General features: G+C 36.3%; 2 protein-coding genes across 3 annotated transcripts in view; one reads left to right on the top strand and one right to left on the bottom strand.

The window, feature by feature from the left end:
- Window positions 1–18,539, top strand: part of LOC139765506 (uncharacterized) — a 188,683-nt gene that overhangs the window by 49,112 nt on the left and 121,032 nt on the right. The window contains exon 3 of the mRNA XM_071692990.1: window positions 14,803–14,954. Within this exon, the coding sequence (XP_071549091.1) occupies window positions 14,904–14,954 (51 nt within the window). The 5' untranslated portion in view covers window positions 14,803–14,903. The remainder of the gene's footprint in view (window positions 1–14,802; window positions 14,955–18,539) is intronic.
- LOC139765508 (uncharacterized) lies at window positions 128–13,448 on the bottom strand. 2 transcript variants are annotated; one of them, XM_071692992.1, is made up of 8 exons: window positions 13,349–13,448; window positions 9,364–9,482; window positions 8,113–8,294; window positions 6,635–6,776; window positions 5,952–6,076; window positions 5,304–5,402; window positions 3,764–3,970; window positions 128–1,295 (listed from the first exon to the last, which is right to left on the bottom strand). In XM_071692992.1, exons 2-8 carry the CDS (start codon window positions 9,473–9,475, stop codon window positions 1,179–1,181), a joined length of 984 nt encoding a protein of 327 aa, XP_071549093.1. In that variant the 5' UTR covers window positions 9,476–9,482; window positions 13,349–13,448; the 3' UTR covers window positions 128–1,178. The 2 variants fall into 2 exon arrangements, with proteins under 2 accessions (XP_071549093.1, XP_071549094.1); XM_071692993.1 differs by having other exon boundaries at window positions 13,280–13,418.

Genomic DNA, 18,539 nt, shown 5'->3' with positions numbered 1-18,539 from the left:
TGGTTCTCCAGTCCACTACTCTTGCCTTGGATATTTAACAGTTTTTGCAACACTTGGATTGCACTGCTGCCAGGATCACAGTAGCATGTCAAATTATTGTGGTAAGGGATTTAAACAAACAACTACAAATAAAACATGAGAATATTTTACCATATACAAATGATGCAAAACATTACAATTATTACAATGAATAATGAAAAATCATAGTGCATAATATTCTTTTATTTGCCACCTTATGATTAAACATATTAAAGTAAGATTTCAGTCACGTATGTCTACACATTTAACAATAACATGTGTAGTTTTGGTTGTGGCAGATCCCCCACCTAAGTCAAGGCACATATTAAAATGGAAGCTAAGCAACCCTGGTTGCTAAATGAACAGTAATGGTGCTTTAATAATGTATCACTTTTCTCTTTCTGAACATAAGTTTCATTTTCTATTTCCCAAAATATTAAGCACAAAAATAAAAATTAATAAATCTGAAGAATCACTTGGTGTTTTATGACAAAGATAAATACCAACATATTTTACCAAAAATCATTAACTTTTTCATTCTTTTTTATATGTGTTACCCACTATAAATACAGGTTATCACGGACAATAACAGCATAATATAAAATGCATATAAAAAATAACATTTCTTCAAATTCTCCAGTGCAAAGATATTACTATATGAAACAATACACAATTCATCTTCTCTAATCACTCCTACCACATTTTCATGAAGAGAAAATGAGAAACACCTTGACATGATAAGGCATAAAACAAGGCAATGGCACTCTTTTCAGACTATATACATAAGAGCTATGTACTTAAAACAGTACACATATAAGAATAAGTTTCAACAATTCGATGACATCACAAAACAATGAACATCCAAAATGCTCAAGTCTTTGGCAAGAGGGATACAGTCAGATAATTTGCATCTAAATACAACTCAGTCAATAAAACTGTGTCCAGAGTAAGTCTCCATTCATAGAATTATTCATGTGCACAAAACTCTTCAGACAGATGTAACAAGCCATGTTAACCTGGTTACCTGGAGAGTCAACACAACAGCCTCATTCACATAGAAACAATCTAAATGCAAGCAAAGTATTCATCACTACCTCTCTCAGTCTATTGCAACAGATGTAATAACATTATATCACTATCACATACAACATTTCTACTGCTCAAATGACTTGATAAAGCTTCACCTCAGATGTTTCACTCTGAAAATCAAAGGGCGCAGTGATGTTGGGATTATGTGGAGGAACTTCTCGTACCCACTCTTGGTATCGGAATCCACACTGAAAAAACAAATAGTACCAAATTAGTACTTACTTTGTCAAGCTCTTCCCTCCTAAGATATATCTACAGTGGTTCACTACTTAGATTCTCTTTTTCTCAAGATCTTCACCTCATTTCATTCCATCTGTCCCCATATAGCATAAACTATTGCCTTCCACAGTTTACAATCTCCAAATCAGTGAATTCAGCAAGGACACTCGCTATGGGGATGGGTAAAATATGAAATCCCACTTTTTAACATATACAGCCAAAGTACTTGCATTTTTCCATATGATATGACAGACATAGATGCCTTATGGTAGGTGCTATGGATATATGTGTACATGGAAAAGCAATATATACAATGAGGAGCTTTTATCAGGAGAGTGAGGCATGTGTGCTAGCAGCAAGGAGCAAGGTAGAAGGGGGAGTGGTTCTTGGTAAAGGTTGTGTGATGTCACAGAGACTTTTTGATCTATTCAGGGACGGGATTGTGTGGGAGATGTGAGAGATATGGAACAGGGGCAGGTCTGCTAAATGCTGTAAGTGGGGGGTTATAAATGAAAACAGGCAACCTCAGCAGAACAACATTTTACAGAAAAAGTTTTGTGACAGTGACATCCTAGAATTTGTGTTGAAATTTGTAAAGTGACTATCTTTTCACAGCAGCAACAGATTTGAAGAAAATTTATATTTTTTCAAATATTCTTTTCAATTAATAATGAGATTAAAGTAAAAGTGTAAGGTTTTTCAGGTATAATGCCTTATATAATGATATCAAACCAAAGGAACATTAGCCTCTTATATTCAAGCCATTGATGGTCACCTTATAAGGAACACCACGTTTTCATATTCTTGGTGTGCCATAAAATAGAGACTATACAACTTCAAAATGTTAAAATAAGTACTATAATGACCAGAAACATCAACAAACATAAATATTATGTACTGAAATGGATGAATTTACTTTGGAAGGCTGGACAAACCATTCACTCCAACCCCTTCCTACTTCACCACCACCTGCCTCAATCCCTCATCACCAACATTTTCATTGAAAATCACTCAATATTGTCCAATCCAGCAATGAAATAGCACCACTTGCTTAATCAGAGTCTAATTTATGTTATGAGAGAGTGTGGTATATTGATGGTAAGCATATACATTTCAGGTGCAGTCCATATATGAGAATTAGATTGGTTAGATTTTTTGTTTGGAACATAACCCCCCTTATAACATGAGTTCAATTACACATGCAACAACATTCTGCTCGAATGAAAGGTTGCTTGGAACATAACCCTGTCATTCCGCAGGGTCCCCTACAATTCGTTATTTAGAGATGACTCCAGAGAGAAATTCAAGAGGCTAGTAACAGAGTTCAAGAAAGTGCCTAGTGAAGAAAGCAAGAAGATAATGGGAACAAAAATGAGGTAACGAAGTGCAGTACTTTAGGTACCTTGGAGCAACAGCAAATGAAATGAAATGGGCTGAAGTGAATCACAGGGTGGAATAGGAGGTTAAGGTCATGTTTGTAGGAAAGATCAGTGCCAGTAAGAGCAAAGATGGCTATTTTGAAGATATAGTACTCCTGGAAGTGTTGTATGGATGTGAGTGTTGAGCCTTGGATATAAAATGCTTTAGGGCAATATGTGGCATGAGACAGTTGACCATGCTTGATATTATATTGTCAGAAAGGGGTGCGGTAGCAGGCATAATCTGATTAATAAAGCTAACCAGGGTATGTTGAAAAGGTTCAAGAAAGATTGACAAAGATGATATATGTAATGGAAATACAACAAAGGTGAGGGTAAGACCAAGGAGATAGAAAAGGAGGCTTTGGGGGATCAGCACCTGAACATTTTGGAATGTGAGAAATGAGCATGGAACAGAAAGAAGGTTGGGGAGAGTACCATACTGGCATTGAGCAGAACAAGGGAATATGAAGGGTTCACGGTAAACCAAGGAATAGTCTGTGGGGCCTAGTCATGAATTGTACACTGTGGTTTCTGCACAGCTAGAGTCGACGTGGGGAAATAGAGTATTTGCTCTTCTATTCCTGATGTTATATTATGAAGGTGGGTAAAGGAATATCATATTAGAATATATTCATATAGTCAGTTACACAACCTCAGGATCCCCTTTTATGGGGCTTCTTCAGCTTTGAAGTTGCCCTTCACTTAGGAACAGAGTAAGGTTTGCTCCCTTGGGACAGAAACATCGTCAACTATGCTCTATTCCTCTCTGTGGATGAACTTCATGCTACCAGCAAATATATGTCATTGTTGGACTTCAATACCAAATACTGTCCTGTCTAAAAGGAATCTACCCCTTAATCTATTTCACTGAAAATGGGATTATATGAAATGAAATATATAATTTTACATAATGCTTAACTGTAAACTCTCATTTCCATCCACTTCAGTATAACATCAAGCTTATTAGTTTTTATAGGTAGCATAGTTTCTAAAATACAAATATAATCGTTCCTTACATCTATATATTGCATAGCATCTTCTAAGGAAGGTATGGTCACCAGGAGAGCTCCCTTCTTTACATTAGACCGTAGGAATGCCCAAATGCGAGCTTGAACAGTAGGTGGCATAAAAAACTCAAACACATTGTTGAGACAAATTATGTCTGCAGCACGCACGACCTCTCCTTGTTCCTGAATATCACCTGGTATCACTTGGATGCGGTCCTGAAAAATTGAGTAAAAGAATAATATCATGTTTATCATGATTACCAATGACTTCGAACCAGCTAACATTTGTAACTTTTGTTTCTTGACTTAATTCTTTTTAATTTAGTACCTCTTTAACTTATTTTACACATCTAACTTATTCTTCCCCTTATATATTTACCCTCTTTTAATTTACTCCCAAACCAAGACAAGCATTAACTAAGTTTGCATTGCAGCACATAATGATCAAACCCTTCTGAACACACCACATCTCCTATCTTATCATCTGACAAATTCAACTGCCTTTCAAAATAATGTTTCTAAATAATTTTTGCCTCTTATTTGCCTGTCACCCCTATTTGCTCTCTTGTTCTCTTCACACTGTTCACCTTGCAAAGCAATATATTTTCTCTGTTCACCAATACTTTTTCATCCCATCTCTCATTGTCCCCACCCCTCCTTTTTTTTCTTCATACCTTTCTCCATGATCTGCCACTCTCTCTTGTACACAGCTCCTTCAAATCACTTGCATTCCTTCTCTGCAGATACCATCCATATACTTATCTTTTTTCTCTTCCTAGCAATCCAGCTTCCTCACTTAACCACTCATTACCCTTTCTTATTCATCTACATTCCACCTTCCACATGCTACACACTTCACCTGCCCATGTAAGCACTCCTCTCCCTTTCCCCTTGTGTCATTTATTCTCACCTTCTGCCAATTTTCTTTCAATCTCCCTTGGTATATCTGCTCAAAGGTGTCTTTTCTATGTTCATTCACTTTTGCCATCACAAACTTTCATCTCCACCAAGAAACGATCAAGCATTCCAGCCACCATTCCTTTAAACATATTCACATTTAATAACCTCTCCTTTGTGCATCTGCTTATTAGCATACAATCAGATGATGCCTCTGGACCTCCACCTCCACTCACCCATGTATGTCTATGTATGCATCTTTATTTAAACCAAGTATTTTTAATCTATTCCTCTTTCAGTACACATCTTGACAAATCCTTCCATATTTCAGTTATAATAGGGACTCAGTGCCCCTCAATTTTATTCCCAGTTGCATAATCATTCACTCTAACATTATATTCCCTTGCACTAAGATGAGATCCCTTGCATCAAAATTTCTAAAGCACTGGCTCAGTTTCTACAAAGCAATCCTTTCTTCTTCATTGCTCTCATCAGGTGTATAAACACCAAGAATCACCCAGCTCTTATAGTCTACTTTCATTCTAAACTACAATAGCCCTGAACTCTCTCTTCTACACCATCCCATAGTCTCTTCTTCATCTCTTTTGCTCTTGTGTGTGTGCGTGTGTATATAAGTATAGAATACACTTACCTGAAAATGGTATTTATTGATGATGGTTTGTTGGACTTGACATAAATCTTGATTAATTTCAACTCCTACTATTCTTCGACATTTTGTGTAAATGTAAGCCTGCAGAAAAAAAAAAAAGTTAAGTGTTTGCATACATTTTTACAAGAAACAAGACTAAAACCTATAAACTGTTTCATAAGATAAAACCACAGTCATTTGCCTTCCATGATTTATAAATTTAAAGCCAGGGTTCATTCCATCACTTTTTGCATAACAAACTGTAAAGTTCGTATTAACATATGAATAAGAAAGGTTGTGCATTTACTGTCCCAAGAATAAAACATGACAATGTTACTAAACGTCCTTTACACCATTTTCCCTTCTTTGGATGGCAGCATCATAGATGATAAGGTCAGCTTAGTCTGAGTTTTTAATATAACAGAGTAATTAGACCCAGACACACAGTTGATAATGCCTTGTAAACTCTGTTCTGCATGGGCACTGGATCTCTCATTGGGTTCTGAGTGAGAAATGAATGAGTGAAGGATCCATGTCACACAAATTTTGCCCATTCATTTAGTTTCCACTTATGAGAACCTGCTGATATAATATACAGACATATACTTACAGTCTAAGGATGTAAGAGATAAGTATAAAAAGTGAACTCACCCCATATAGTACTGCCCCTAATCTTGAGCCAACGTCAAGTAATATGGTGTCTTCGGGAATAGGTGGAAGTAAAGCACGGAAGATATAAGCTAATCTCTCTCTTGAGGCTGAGTGACTGATATATGCTGTAACAAAACAATGCAAATAACAGGCCAAATTTGTTGTGTTCTGAAGGAGTTAAAACAAAAGTATAGACATTTCAAAAGTCAATGAAAATTCTTCAATAGGTGACAAAATCAATTTTGACAAATGAGACTATCTGCAGCAGTTTGATAGATGAGGCTTCAAAGACAAACTTGAAAGTTTTTTTTCAGTGAGAGCAGCAAAATCCTTACACAAAGTCCATCAGGCCTAATAAACTATCAGCATTTCCTAATAACTTTCATGAGGCAAGTAATCACAGTCTACTTTACCTACACCAGACAGAAGTAAGCAGAATTAGACAGACTTAAATGAGAAAGAATGGAGGAGCAAGTGATAACTTGGAATAGTTTATTGGTTTGGGCCTAATGAAGAATAAACAAGGATTTATCAGTATTGTACTATTTGACTAAACACTGACTAACTTCCTGGCTTTTGAAAAACAGTGGACTGAGGATGTGAAAAAAGTGCAGTTAACGAGATGATATTAAGAGGTCACAATTAAATCATGAATAAAACTTTTATATTCAACTCAAACTCACTAATGGGTTGTGTGTTGTGTGATGAACAGTCTACACAGTAGTTCCGAGCTAATTCTCCTGTGTCACACAGCTCATCTACCATATCCTCATCATATAGAAAGGCATCTACATGCAGTGTGTGAGATGGATCACAATCTGCATTCTGGAAAACAAGAACACTGTGCTGTACATAAAAGAGGTGCCTTAATGACTTCACTGAAAATTTTAAAGACATCACCGTAACGATAAAGAGCATTAATAGTGAAAACTGGTGTCATAAGTATCACGCAGCTGGATGTAAAACTAATATGGAAAGTTCAAAGATATAAGCTGTAGATTCTAAGTTGAGCATAAGTAGAAAAATTAAAGCTCGTAAAGAATTTTGCCTTGGGGAGAATGATAAGGCTACAGCAAGTTGATACACAAGGCTTTTGATCTCCCTAGCTTCACCAAACAAGTTTGGTTATAAAGTGTGTTGTGAATATCACGGTGTTTTAAATAACTTTGGAAAATGGCCACTTTTTTCTCTTTTGACCCATATTTCTCATCTGTAAGAGTTTTGCTGTAAATTATCACCTTTACAGTCACAAACAAATCACATGATATAATGTTACTTTTATATGTCTGAAAATTAGCCCCATTTTCATATCAACTGATGCTAGGATCCTTATAATTATCACCATTCACTAATACTTTTCAGTACCCATGTAATATGTTACAACCTTTTTTCAGTTAGCTTTGAAAATTGGCCTTTTTTCAAAACTGCTGAGCATCAGAACCCCATAGTCAATCAATCCTGACCTGTATTTTGATACAAGTATCACTGTCCTAGAATTTTAGGGCTAGACGTCTGTGGAAAATAGAGTGTAGAAACCAGTCATTTAGAAATGACATGACAACATTGCCATGAAATAATACAACCACATTATTGTTGCAGCTGTATAAAACTCTATCTATCATACTGGTATAACATCATGACTGTTCACCTCATAGCATTACTGTCACACAAAAATCTTTTTACATGTAATGAAAATAAAGTACAAAATAAATAGATTCCATGGTTAGCAGTGACTTCTATAGAAAATTCTGATAAATAGAAATCTATTGAGTGGTAATATTAAAAGGTTTATAGGTCCATAAATGATTGCAGAACTCTTGTCAGTCAACTGTATTTGTATGGCCTTCAGGCTGACCACACTTGCTCTCAACCTCCTTACACCCAAATGGATTAACTCTCACAAATTTCTCTGTTTGAGACGAAAAGAACTTAGCAGATAAATAACTGTATATCTCAGCGTGTAGTAGCCAAAGGTGATTTTATATTCATTACAATTTGTTCACCAAATGTATTACAATACCTTAAGTAACTACAAGAAAAGCTATGGTATTATGAATTAAAAAACAGATTTTCAATTCTGCAAAACTACGAATTCAGTATTGTTACATTTTTAAAAGATCACCTTAATGAGGAAGAACACAGGTGCAAAGCTGAGCTTTACCTCTCCTACAGATGGGAAAGTGATTTGTTCGGTGGGTAAAATGGCATTAAGTGGCATGATCTCCCGCAGGTCATCAGCAATCTTGCGTAATTTGGTATCCCCTGAGCTATAATCAGATGTACAGCCTGGTGCCAATGGTGGAGGTGGGCATGGTGGGGGGCATACCATCAAAGCAGGCGGAACTGTGGAGAAATAAAACCATGCATAAGTAAATCAAGAATACAGAAGAAAGTGAGTAAAAAAGTCTACTGAACATACATTCCATCCTGGCAAAAAGTAAAGCTTGTAACACAAATGCTACATTGAGCATAAGAAAATAAGGAAGGTAGAAAGAGATTGAGTCACTTTATACGTAGGTACGGAACCAGGCTAACAGCCTGTTGTACTGAATAACCACTGGCACAGATAGCAATCAATATGGCAGTCAGATTCTTCTTTCTTGATAATCCTTATTCAGTAATTTGATATTTCTTTGTTATTAATTTATAATAATGTATAACAGAAGTATAATGTTCAAATATTCGTGGCGGCCTATCAAATAACTTCCAACAAGGAATAGGCTATGTCTCTCATATCTCATAATGCTTCTCTAAAGTTTACGCCTTCAAAAAGCCAAAAACTGAAGGGCTAATTACCATGCCTTCTACACTCCAAGCCAAAGTGTGAGCAATATACAACTGCCAAAAATTTAATCATCTACAAAACTATACTAATCACTTGAAGCTCCAGATTGGGCTCACTGTATAACGGTGTCAGAGATGTGTTAAAGTGAAACTGTGAACGTTGAATCTAACACAAAAACACTATAATCAGGTGACTGGAAAAACAAAATTCAGTGAAATCCCTGCATTGAAGCTTTGGAACCCTATAAGACACATAAAGCTCCGATATTTCATGGAGCATGTATGGCCTGTGAAGCCATGAGATGGACATTTAGCTTGAAAAGCTTGCAACCTACTGTGAATTTGTAAAGCTGTGTTTCTTAGATGTGTAATTTGGTTGAGATGCCTCTAAAACCTACACATTCTTGGGAAACAAGATTTTTTTCTAGAATGCAGGGATTCTCTATGAATAATTCAGCTGGAAATGACAATTTTCCTACTCCTTTTTCCTACTACATTAAAACATTAGACATAAATTCTAGAGCCACCATCATTACTGCTGTTAGCCGAGTATGCTACCAACAAGATAATGAACTAATAGTGAGTCAAGCCAGTGTATGGCAGTAGCGTTGGACTTCAGAATGATTACCTCCTCTAATCCATGTGTCATCGACCCATGCTAAGAAGGCTTTGCGAGTCTCCGGCTGTGGAATCTGTTGCAACATTGCCAGGAAGGCCTCCTGCGCCCCCTTCAGATCCATACTCCACCTGTAATTACGTACCATTGGATTAATTTAATGTTCATCTGTATCATAACTTAAAAATGTATACAAATTTTCATATTTTAGTCCAATAATATATCTATCTATACTTGAGCCTGTTTTTCTGGATATACGGTACCATCTTTAGTTCTTATAATGAATTTAATCCACTCAAAAATTTTATACCTATATGATTAGCAGTTACAAAGATACATATCAAAATATCCAAATATAAATGACAGACAGCATGATGACTACACCACCTGGTTTCCAAGTAAGCAGATACAGTATAAGGATCATGAAAATTCTAGGCATCTTTTTTTCATGAAATAACAGGCTTTGCATAGAAGGTTACATATCTTAATGTCATTATAATCAGCTCAGTAATAGCAGTAAGGATTTCAACAAAATTGATAGCATCCCCATTTCTTTTTGTGTTTACTTACAAAGTATTTAAAAAGTTTCCAAACATATTTTTTCTGAGTTTTTTTTCTTGGAAGTGACATTATATTAGGCTAACCTATTACAGTAAAATGAAAATTTTAGGTTGATGAATTAATTATTAAAACAGTCTCAGTGTAGCAATACAAGGAATGTTCATATTTCATATATTACCGTATATCAGATATTACCTTGGAAAATTACCATGCACATTATTTCTGCTTTGTCAAACATTTGTCATCTTGAATCTTCATGTTAACTCTACACATTTTTCTTTAGAGTGTAAGATCTAATACACAAGTAATATGATCTCTGCTTATTATCATTTAACATACAGCTTGAAATAGGAGGAATATACAGTGCTACATGTACAACAAACAATTAAAGCTGTTCTTACAATGATCACCACAACACATCAACAAAAGCCAAGGATACTGAATGTGAAGTGTCATAGGATTTATTACTTATTCATAAACAAGTCTGACATCAGCTGTAACTTGTTAACTGGAATATTTCTAAAAATTCATTTTTTGGTACAGTCTGCTGTTCAACAGAATTGTACTATTATCCTTGAGATAATGATTAAAAATCCTTGGTAAACTTTATAGAATTGCTGCATCAACTGGATTAAGTGTCATAAGCATGGTGATTACCATGCACTTTATTGCAATGGTTAGCCTAAGGAGCCATAGATCTAACAAGTCTGGGTTTGAATTGCAGATGGGGTAGCTGGCTCACAGTCAACCCAGCTCTTCATTCTTTCTCTTGAGGCTAGTCACTAAATCAGTACTTGGCATAAGCTGGAATGTGTGTGTGTTTGTAAACACAAAAATAGCAATCACATACTCTTAAAAGCAAAATAAACATCAACTATATGTACTTGTGAACCAAACTGTGGATAATGATTAAGTTAGTGAAACTACGTGTTAATATTTTCAGAAAGATCATTGTAAATTTCTTGAGAACTTCTATATTTCACAAAGTTAGACTCCTTTGTTTTATTACACTAATGCATGTCTGTTTTGATGATCTTAACTGGTAAGATCAGTTAGACTAAATTATGTCAAAATATGCAATATAACTAAAAAAGTTTAAATTAGAAGGATGCCAATGTAGTACCATATTAAGTCCACTGCTTCTAACAAAATATCTCTTATGTGATCAGATTAAGCTGTATTTGTTAGTTTTGTTGATTTACATGTAATTGTTGATTTATACAGAGTGTATAATGCATGAGCCTTAAATGTGTAGCTGGCCTCTTAGTGTGGTTTCGATGACCTCTAGAATATTAGAAAAACTGTTTGAGGTTGGTGACCACCCGAGGGACAACTCCCCAAACTACTATGGTGGTTACCAAAGGTAATGCCCTTGGCATCTCCTGTAACAGCCACTGTGTCAACAGCAATCCTGAATGCAGAGGTGACTTTGCACTCAGGCAGTTGCTGTCACATCCTCTTCACATTCCACTTAGGAGGAGGGTGGTTGGGTGGCCATTCGGGCCTGTGTGTGTGTGTGTGTGTGTGTGTGTGTGTGGTATGCATATTCATGTGTATATTCATATATATGTGAATACTGTGTATGTATATATGAATATATATACGTGTTACTGGACTCCACTTGCTTTTGGTTACACTGCGAAACCTTTGTTATTCTTGACACGTAAGAGGTTGATGATAAAAACAATCAAAGCAAAAACCTTACATATAACAGGGATTCAAAGAATAGACAGAGTACAGAATGAAAATACAGGAAAGAGCTAGGGTATGAGGTAGCTTTTAGGAAGCTGCATAGCTACATGAAAGCCTATTCAGGTAATACATCCACAGGAGATGGACGGCACATCACATCTTATGACAAATTAAAAGTGGAGCTCCCTAACAGTGTGGCTGATATTATGAAAGCATTTTGTATACAAGGTTGGAAGGGTGAATGAAGATGTGTCTCCCCTGGTGACTCAACATTATTTGCAGAGTAAATATTTTTGAAGCACTCTAGTTAGTGTTGAAGACTGACTGTTTCCTCGGTCACAGTGAAGATAGGTTCATAATCTGCATGAACAAGAAAAGAACAAATAAACTAAATGTTTTAGAATATGAGAAGAAAATATAGCTTAGTGGTGTGCTACATTTCACCAATAATTATACAGAATTATAGATACTGATGCTACTTAAAATATATGCCTTCTGTAATAAAATCCTTTTCAGTTTGTAATGACCATAAAGAAGGGTAATACATATCTCATGATGCTTGCGTGCGCATCATGTTTTTTCTGATGAACAGTAATAAGAAATAGGTAAAACTTTTCTTTCTTGCTGTCAACAGTATGCTTAGATTTGTAATATATTTTTTCAAGGCAGTGGTTATTCTGCCAACATGTTAATGACTAATTTACACAATAATATGCAAATATTTTATTTTGCTTTACAATACACTTTACTGCTGGATTCATTGTCCTTTAATTTTACTTGATACTAGAAACGATTATTCATATACAAGAAAAGCTTTCGCAAAATTTGAGACATACAAATATCATTTTCAATTTCAGTGAGTACTATGGAGTCATTGGGGATATACATCTTGAAATACAGAGAAAATGTTTGGGTAAAAGCACTCAGACAAATCAACCTTAACTAATCTCCAACCAGGGGGTTTGCCTTCTGGTCCCTAGCCTACGAAACATAGCCCAAAGGTAGATGAGAGCTCAAATGAATCCTATAATAAGTGGCATAGAGGAAAATAGATATTGGCGTAATAGCATTCTATCCACTGATACAAGTAATCTCTACATTTTCAGTTTATTCTTTGTCAGGGATGTAAAAATCTTCACCTTTTAGTGTAAAATGGCAATTATAAGTATCACATGTAATCTCAGGTGGTGTGGTTATGAAGCTATAATGGTGAAAGTGGCAACGTTTAATTATATTTTCTTGAAATTTACCACTAGAAAGGTTAAGAAACTCTCGTATAACTACTAGAGATAATTAACATATGTACAATTACTTCATGATACAAGAAATTAAAACTAAATTAAACAGGATTAATTAGGATCCCTTAATGGTACACACATAAATTAGAGAAATTAATTTACACGTCAAATTTAGCGTCAATAGTGACGGAAGAAGGTTGCAAAACAAAATATTACTAATCAATAAAGCCCAAAACATCTTCCTTAACTCATGCCTACGATTATCGCTCAATAAATATTACAGAACACTTATGTAATAATGTGTACCCTAAGAACTAAGTATACACCAAATATAACGTGCATCTCAAAGCAACCAATGTCAAAAAAACAAGTTAGAAAAGTCTAGTTATGAATTAATATATCCTAGCTAATCATATGCATACTTACTATATACATACCTAAGAATAATGAATTATGTATGATGTGACGTAATTATATATTAAAAAATATCTAAACTACATGTTTACCGAGGAGATTGCCTTCATCCAATTCCCTTACCCACACCCCCTTAAGTACAGTCGCCTACAGACTACAGGCTCGGAATCAGCTGGGAAGGTATCAGCTGATCTGATGTAAACAACAAATCAGATGACGTTCAAGAAGCGCACAACTTCCATATTTTATATACATAGGTAAAATTGTATCGCTGGTATTTGTAACCAAAATAGTGAAGAAACAAGTGCACTCATAGATATCTATGTATGAAATTAATTTGTTGGTAAAATTAGTTTTAGAACTGCGGCTCATCTTATTGTTGTTACATATTACTAGTTATAATCATGTCCAGCTTAATCATCAGTACTTTTTCAGATTTAAGGTAATGTTTGTGCTAAACAATACAGCCAGTGCTGCAGTTAGTTCTTCTGTTGTTAATTATGACGCAATATTACAGCTGTTAACGCTACCCTTTGCGACTCTTTTTCACTATTGCCAGTTGTAGTATTACTTTTACTCCTATGAATACTTTAGTCACCCACTATCATTATGCTAATTCTCCTGCAGCTGCTGTCTCCACCATTATTACTACCATTTTTTATACGGATATATTTAGAACTGTTCCTACAATCGAATACCACATCACCTCTACCCATAATCCCATTTTTGCTACAAATACTGTAGTCGTAATCATACCAGTAGGAACTAGAAATGCCAACGTTCGAGAACTCTTTCTCTCTATATATTAATATTTCCATGATGTTCGCAAAGGCGGTAGAAAACCGAACGCCCTCTCTAAACGAAAATTCACTTTTCTCGACAAACGCATTTTTCCTCGATAAACCTTTAATTCAAGATTGTGGCTGGTGTCCCTTTTCTCTTGGGTGTAGAGTTTTGAATATTGAATATACTCACTGGAGCGCATCTTGGGCTCAGCCTCGACAACCGCACCTTCAACCTCATCCCCCGGATACCACTGACCTCAGACCTTATCCGTAAGGGTCAAACCAGTGGCCATCTTGATTCCACCGATTCCGATTTCACAAGTTTACGATCAAGAGAACCGTTCATCTTACTACAGCACCCGGAACACTTCAGTCCTTCGTTTGACCTAACCCGTAAAGGCGAGATTGAACTTCAGTACGAAAGAAAAAAATCTTCATTAAACCAAGTTTAGAATTTTGACTCGTGGAAATAGAGGAGTAAATACAAAAAGAAGAATAACACGGAAAAGACATCATATTCTCTATTATGTAGAGGACACACATACATATATATATATATATATATATATATATATATATATATATATATATATATATATATATATATTGTGTGAATGTTTTAAGCTGTCAAGAGATTTCATTAATAGAAAACAATTATATCCAGTTAATACATGTTCTAAATTTCAGTTAACTGTTTCTTTACGCTGCCACAGTTACTGTTGAAATAAAAGGGATTCCCATAACCAAGTTTTACATTACAGATGCCTGGCAGATGTCCTCACACACACATCCACGTGACAGGTTTAGCGAAGCGTGGTATTGAGATTGTGTGAACTCTTAAGTGAGTTTTTGAATAGTCACAATGGAGGATGAAGTCAGTAAGCTGAGGGAAGAATTCCTCCAGTGGAAGAAGGTAAGTGTTTCTTGAATTCTTCTGGGCCTAGGTGGCGACGGGCGTTTACCAAGACTATTATTAAGTAGAGGTTGAGGAGAAAAATGGCCTGTACATATGACATGTTTAGTTGTTCTCACTTTAGGATATACATCTCCGGGTCTCCCCTTCGCATAAACTGCGTTAGTTGAAGTTTTTTAAGAGCTCGTATATATCATCGAGAGTTGAATTAATTTTCCAATAAAGATAAGTGAGTTAAGTGGTATGTGGTCTTGGAGCACCCACGTATTTACCCAACGTAATTGGTAAGAGCGGGGTAATACTTGTCCTCAGAATTTTATCAGCAACCAGAAGTTAAATGGAGGACCTGTCTCTGGCCAAACTATTTTTAAAGTGGTTAACGTTACTGTGTTGGAACTCCATCATTTTGGTTTTGATTAGGTTAGAGATAGGTTAGGTTGATGGGGGAAAAAAAGTGATATTGCTGTATGGAATTGCATCACTGTCGGGACATTTTGGATTACGGTTAGGTTAGGTTGGTTAGGTAAGGTTGGTTAGGTTAGGTTAGGTTAGGTTAGGTTAGGTTAGGTTGGTTAGGTAAGGTTGGTTAGGTTAGGTTAGGTTAGGTTAGGTTAGGTTAGGTTAGTCGTAAAATATTGTTATAAATAATGATTCATGGCTTTATTCACCTCCGATTATTCTTTATGAATGTTGAGTATAATTTTGAGCTTTGCTCTAAGTATGTTTAGCATAATATGAAATTACAGATGTCTGCCTGACTCAAGTAGGTATTTTTTTTTTCCAATGTAGGAATACTGCCTAACGGCAACGAGGAGTTGGCAGGTCAACGTCATGATTGCATACCTTGAACGAACTGGTTGGAGTTTCCGGCAGACCGTGCAAATTGCATATATATATATATATATATATATATATATATATATATATATATATATATATATATATATATATATATAGCTCATTCCTGATGGCGGCAGCCAGAGAAATGTACGTGTGGGTAGGTTAGGGTAATACTTAAGCTACAGTATTGAGTGCCACCGTATTCTGTATCACTTGAAAACAGGAATAGTTTGTTTGTCATTTAAGATATAAACTTTATTTTTAGCTGGTGTCAGCAGTTGGCTTGATGCAGCAACATTCAAGCTCATGAGACAAAGTTGTTTAAGAATTGAGTAACCTTACACTCGTGGAAGGTTACCAGATGAGTGTAACAGCCTCGTCCGTTAGTTTTTGATGTAAGAATTGCGTAGTTCAGCTGTACCATTGAAAGAGCAGCTCGGTTGATTGCACCATGGCAAAGGATAGTTGGCTGTACCAAATTAAATGCCTCGTATTGTCTATACCAGAGCTGGGTAAAGTTGTCTGGATCATAGCAGATATGATTTCATATATTTGTATACCTAATCGTAGTAACAGATAACTGTACCAACATTTGACTGCACCAGTAGTTGACATGAAGTGATGAAGCAAAGTTCGCATTGCTCTTGAAATACAAGATTCCACAGTCGTTACTAAATAACCCTATGATAAAATTTCAGATCATGTTAATCGAGATCAGTTAGACCCACCGGAAAGTGTCACAAAAGAAATAACGTCGGCATTTGTTTAGGATGAAAAGCTGTTAGTAATTTGGTCCAGCCTAGCGTTATATCGCCATATGCGTCTAGATAGGTATATGAGGATCGTCGCGTTCAAAATTGAATAACGTAACCAAAATGTAATTAAAGCCTACATTCATGTCTTCGTAGACATTCGCATTCAGACATGGAAAGGTTCTTCATTTTTCCCTTTGTACCCCGGCAGAAGTGGCGCATGTGCAGGCATGTGGAAACATTAACCTTTCACGAAATTCCGTTGACTAGGCAGGCGGTAAGAAAACAAGTTGGACACACTGGGTGTGCCATTAAGGCATTCAGTACAAGATGGACACAGTGGAAGTGCTGATTGATGGCCAGTTTGCCGCATATTTACGTAGTTCCTTATCAGCTCATCCTCAAAATCGTGTTCGTTACGGTTTCATGAAACTGGTTCTATTATTATTTAATAAATTCCCCGGGTTAGTGACCTTTTTAACTGTGGATACTAGTCACGTTTTATTTGATTTAACGTTGCTACATGATATAAGTCTTTCGTATGACTGTATTTAGAGGTAACGATTAAGTGGAAATCATTATATTCATAAGTAAAGATGTTAACCATTTGGTTTGATTTCTAAATTTTTTGTTTTTGTATATTTTTGTATAAGGAATCTGAGCACTGAAATACGAGGATTGTTTTCAGGCAGAGTTACCTAGGATGGCATACCATTTATTTTTAGCACTTTACAAGATTCTAAACGTATATTCTATCGGTTCTGTGCATTGTAAGTATTGTAACCTAATTGTGTTGCAGGTTACTGATTCTACACTCCAGTGGTTCATGATAACCCCAACCCATCCCACACTGTTGCCCAATATAGGAGGACTTCAGTGCTTTAGGTGTAAATTGGGGTGTGGGATAGGGCGTCAAGGATAACTAGGCTGTTAGGGTGCGAGGTGTGGTGGGATTAACGGAGCTATAGAATAGGATAGATCCCTTAAAGGAAAATACCCCCTTTTAGACCGGAGGGTTTAAACAGTTTATTCCTGAGGCTTTTCATTGCTTTTTTTTTTTTTTTTTTACTATCTTGTGACTAAGATTCATGGTGATATTGCGCATGGGAAGCGTTTTCGGTAATTAGATAAGATGGCCGCGCTACGCAGTAAGGCCCCGTGACTGTGGCTGAATGACTTCGCGACTGCGTCATAGGACAAAAAAAAAAAAAAAAAAAAAATTATAAGTGCAACCAAATGAAATAACAACATGAGTGTACAGTGAGGGGGTGCAGCCGCCCGCCCTCGACACATGTTAGCCGGGGTGGTCGTCGGCTGGAGACAGGCGTGGAGTAACAGTAGCTGAAAAATACAGGAAGAATTAATTACATTCAAAGCACTGAGGCGCCAGCGACATCGAGAGGCATCTGTTACAGTGGCGAGGGAAGCGTGAGAGGTTGGGATAACCAGCTGGGTACACTCTCGCCCCTCGTGACTCATCTGAAGCAACAGATTTAGTAACAGTTACTGAAAAAAAAAGAAAAAAGAAATGTAGGTGATATTAATTCCAATTCAGGCATTTGCTGGTGCCATCGACCACCCGATATCGGCAATAAGAGATCTCTTGAATCTTTTTCGAGGGTTTAGATGACAGTTGGTCTACTGACTGCTCAGTTTTAAGCCCATTAAAAGATGGATATGCCATCGTATTCTATTTTTCCTCCTGTTATGAACAATATCCTTCTGTCAAAGGCAGAGTTGGGTAATCGACCGTGCCACAAACTCTTGTAAGATTTTTCTTTTTTCATATGTGATTTTTCTACGTGTCGTAACTGTTAGTGATACGTTGAGAAGCAAAAGTTACGACGGTAAAAAAGATACTGTGGTTGAGACGTTGAGAGAAATGGGATCTAACGATGGCACAGTTTTCTTTGGTGTGTCGTGAAGGAACATGGAGTTCCCGTCTCCTCATTGTGTTTGTCCTCACACAGGGACGTGTCGCAACTGTACAGAT

The sequence above is a fragment of the Panulirus ornatus genome, chromosome 55 (assembly GCF_036320965.1).
Source record: "Panulirus ornatus isolate Po-2019 chromosome 55, ASM3632096v1, whole genome shotgun sequence".
Lineage (NCBI taxonomy): Eukaryota > Metazoa > Arthropoda > Malacostraca > Decapoda > Palinuridae > Panulirus > Panulirus ornatus.
The sequence above is the reverse complement of the archived record's forward strand: the minus strand, read 5'-3'. Positions and strand labels throughout refer to the sequence as shown.

Bases quoted from the DNA above. Each gene is read 5' to 3' on its own strand.
- LOC139765508 (XM_071692992.1), bottom strand. From the start codon at position 9,475: ATGGATCTGAAGGGGGCGCAGGAGGCCTTCCTGGCAATGTTGCAACAG. The intron at 8,295-9,363 runs GTAATCATTCTG...ATTTCTCCACAG, and splicing joins TGACACATGGATTAGAGGAG to TTCCGCCTGCTTTGATGGTA. The intron at 1,296-3,763 runs GTAAGGAACGAT...TTGTTTTTTCAG, and splicing joins ATGCTATGCAATATATAGAT to TGTGGATTCCGATACCAAGA.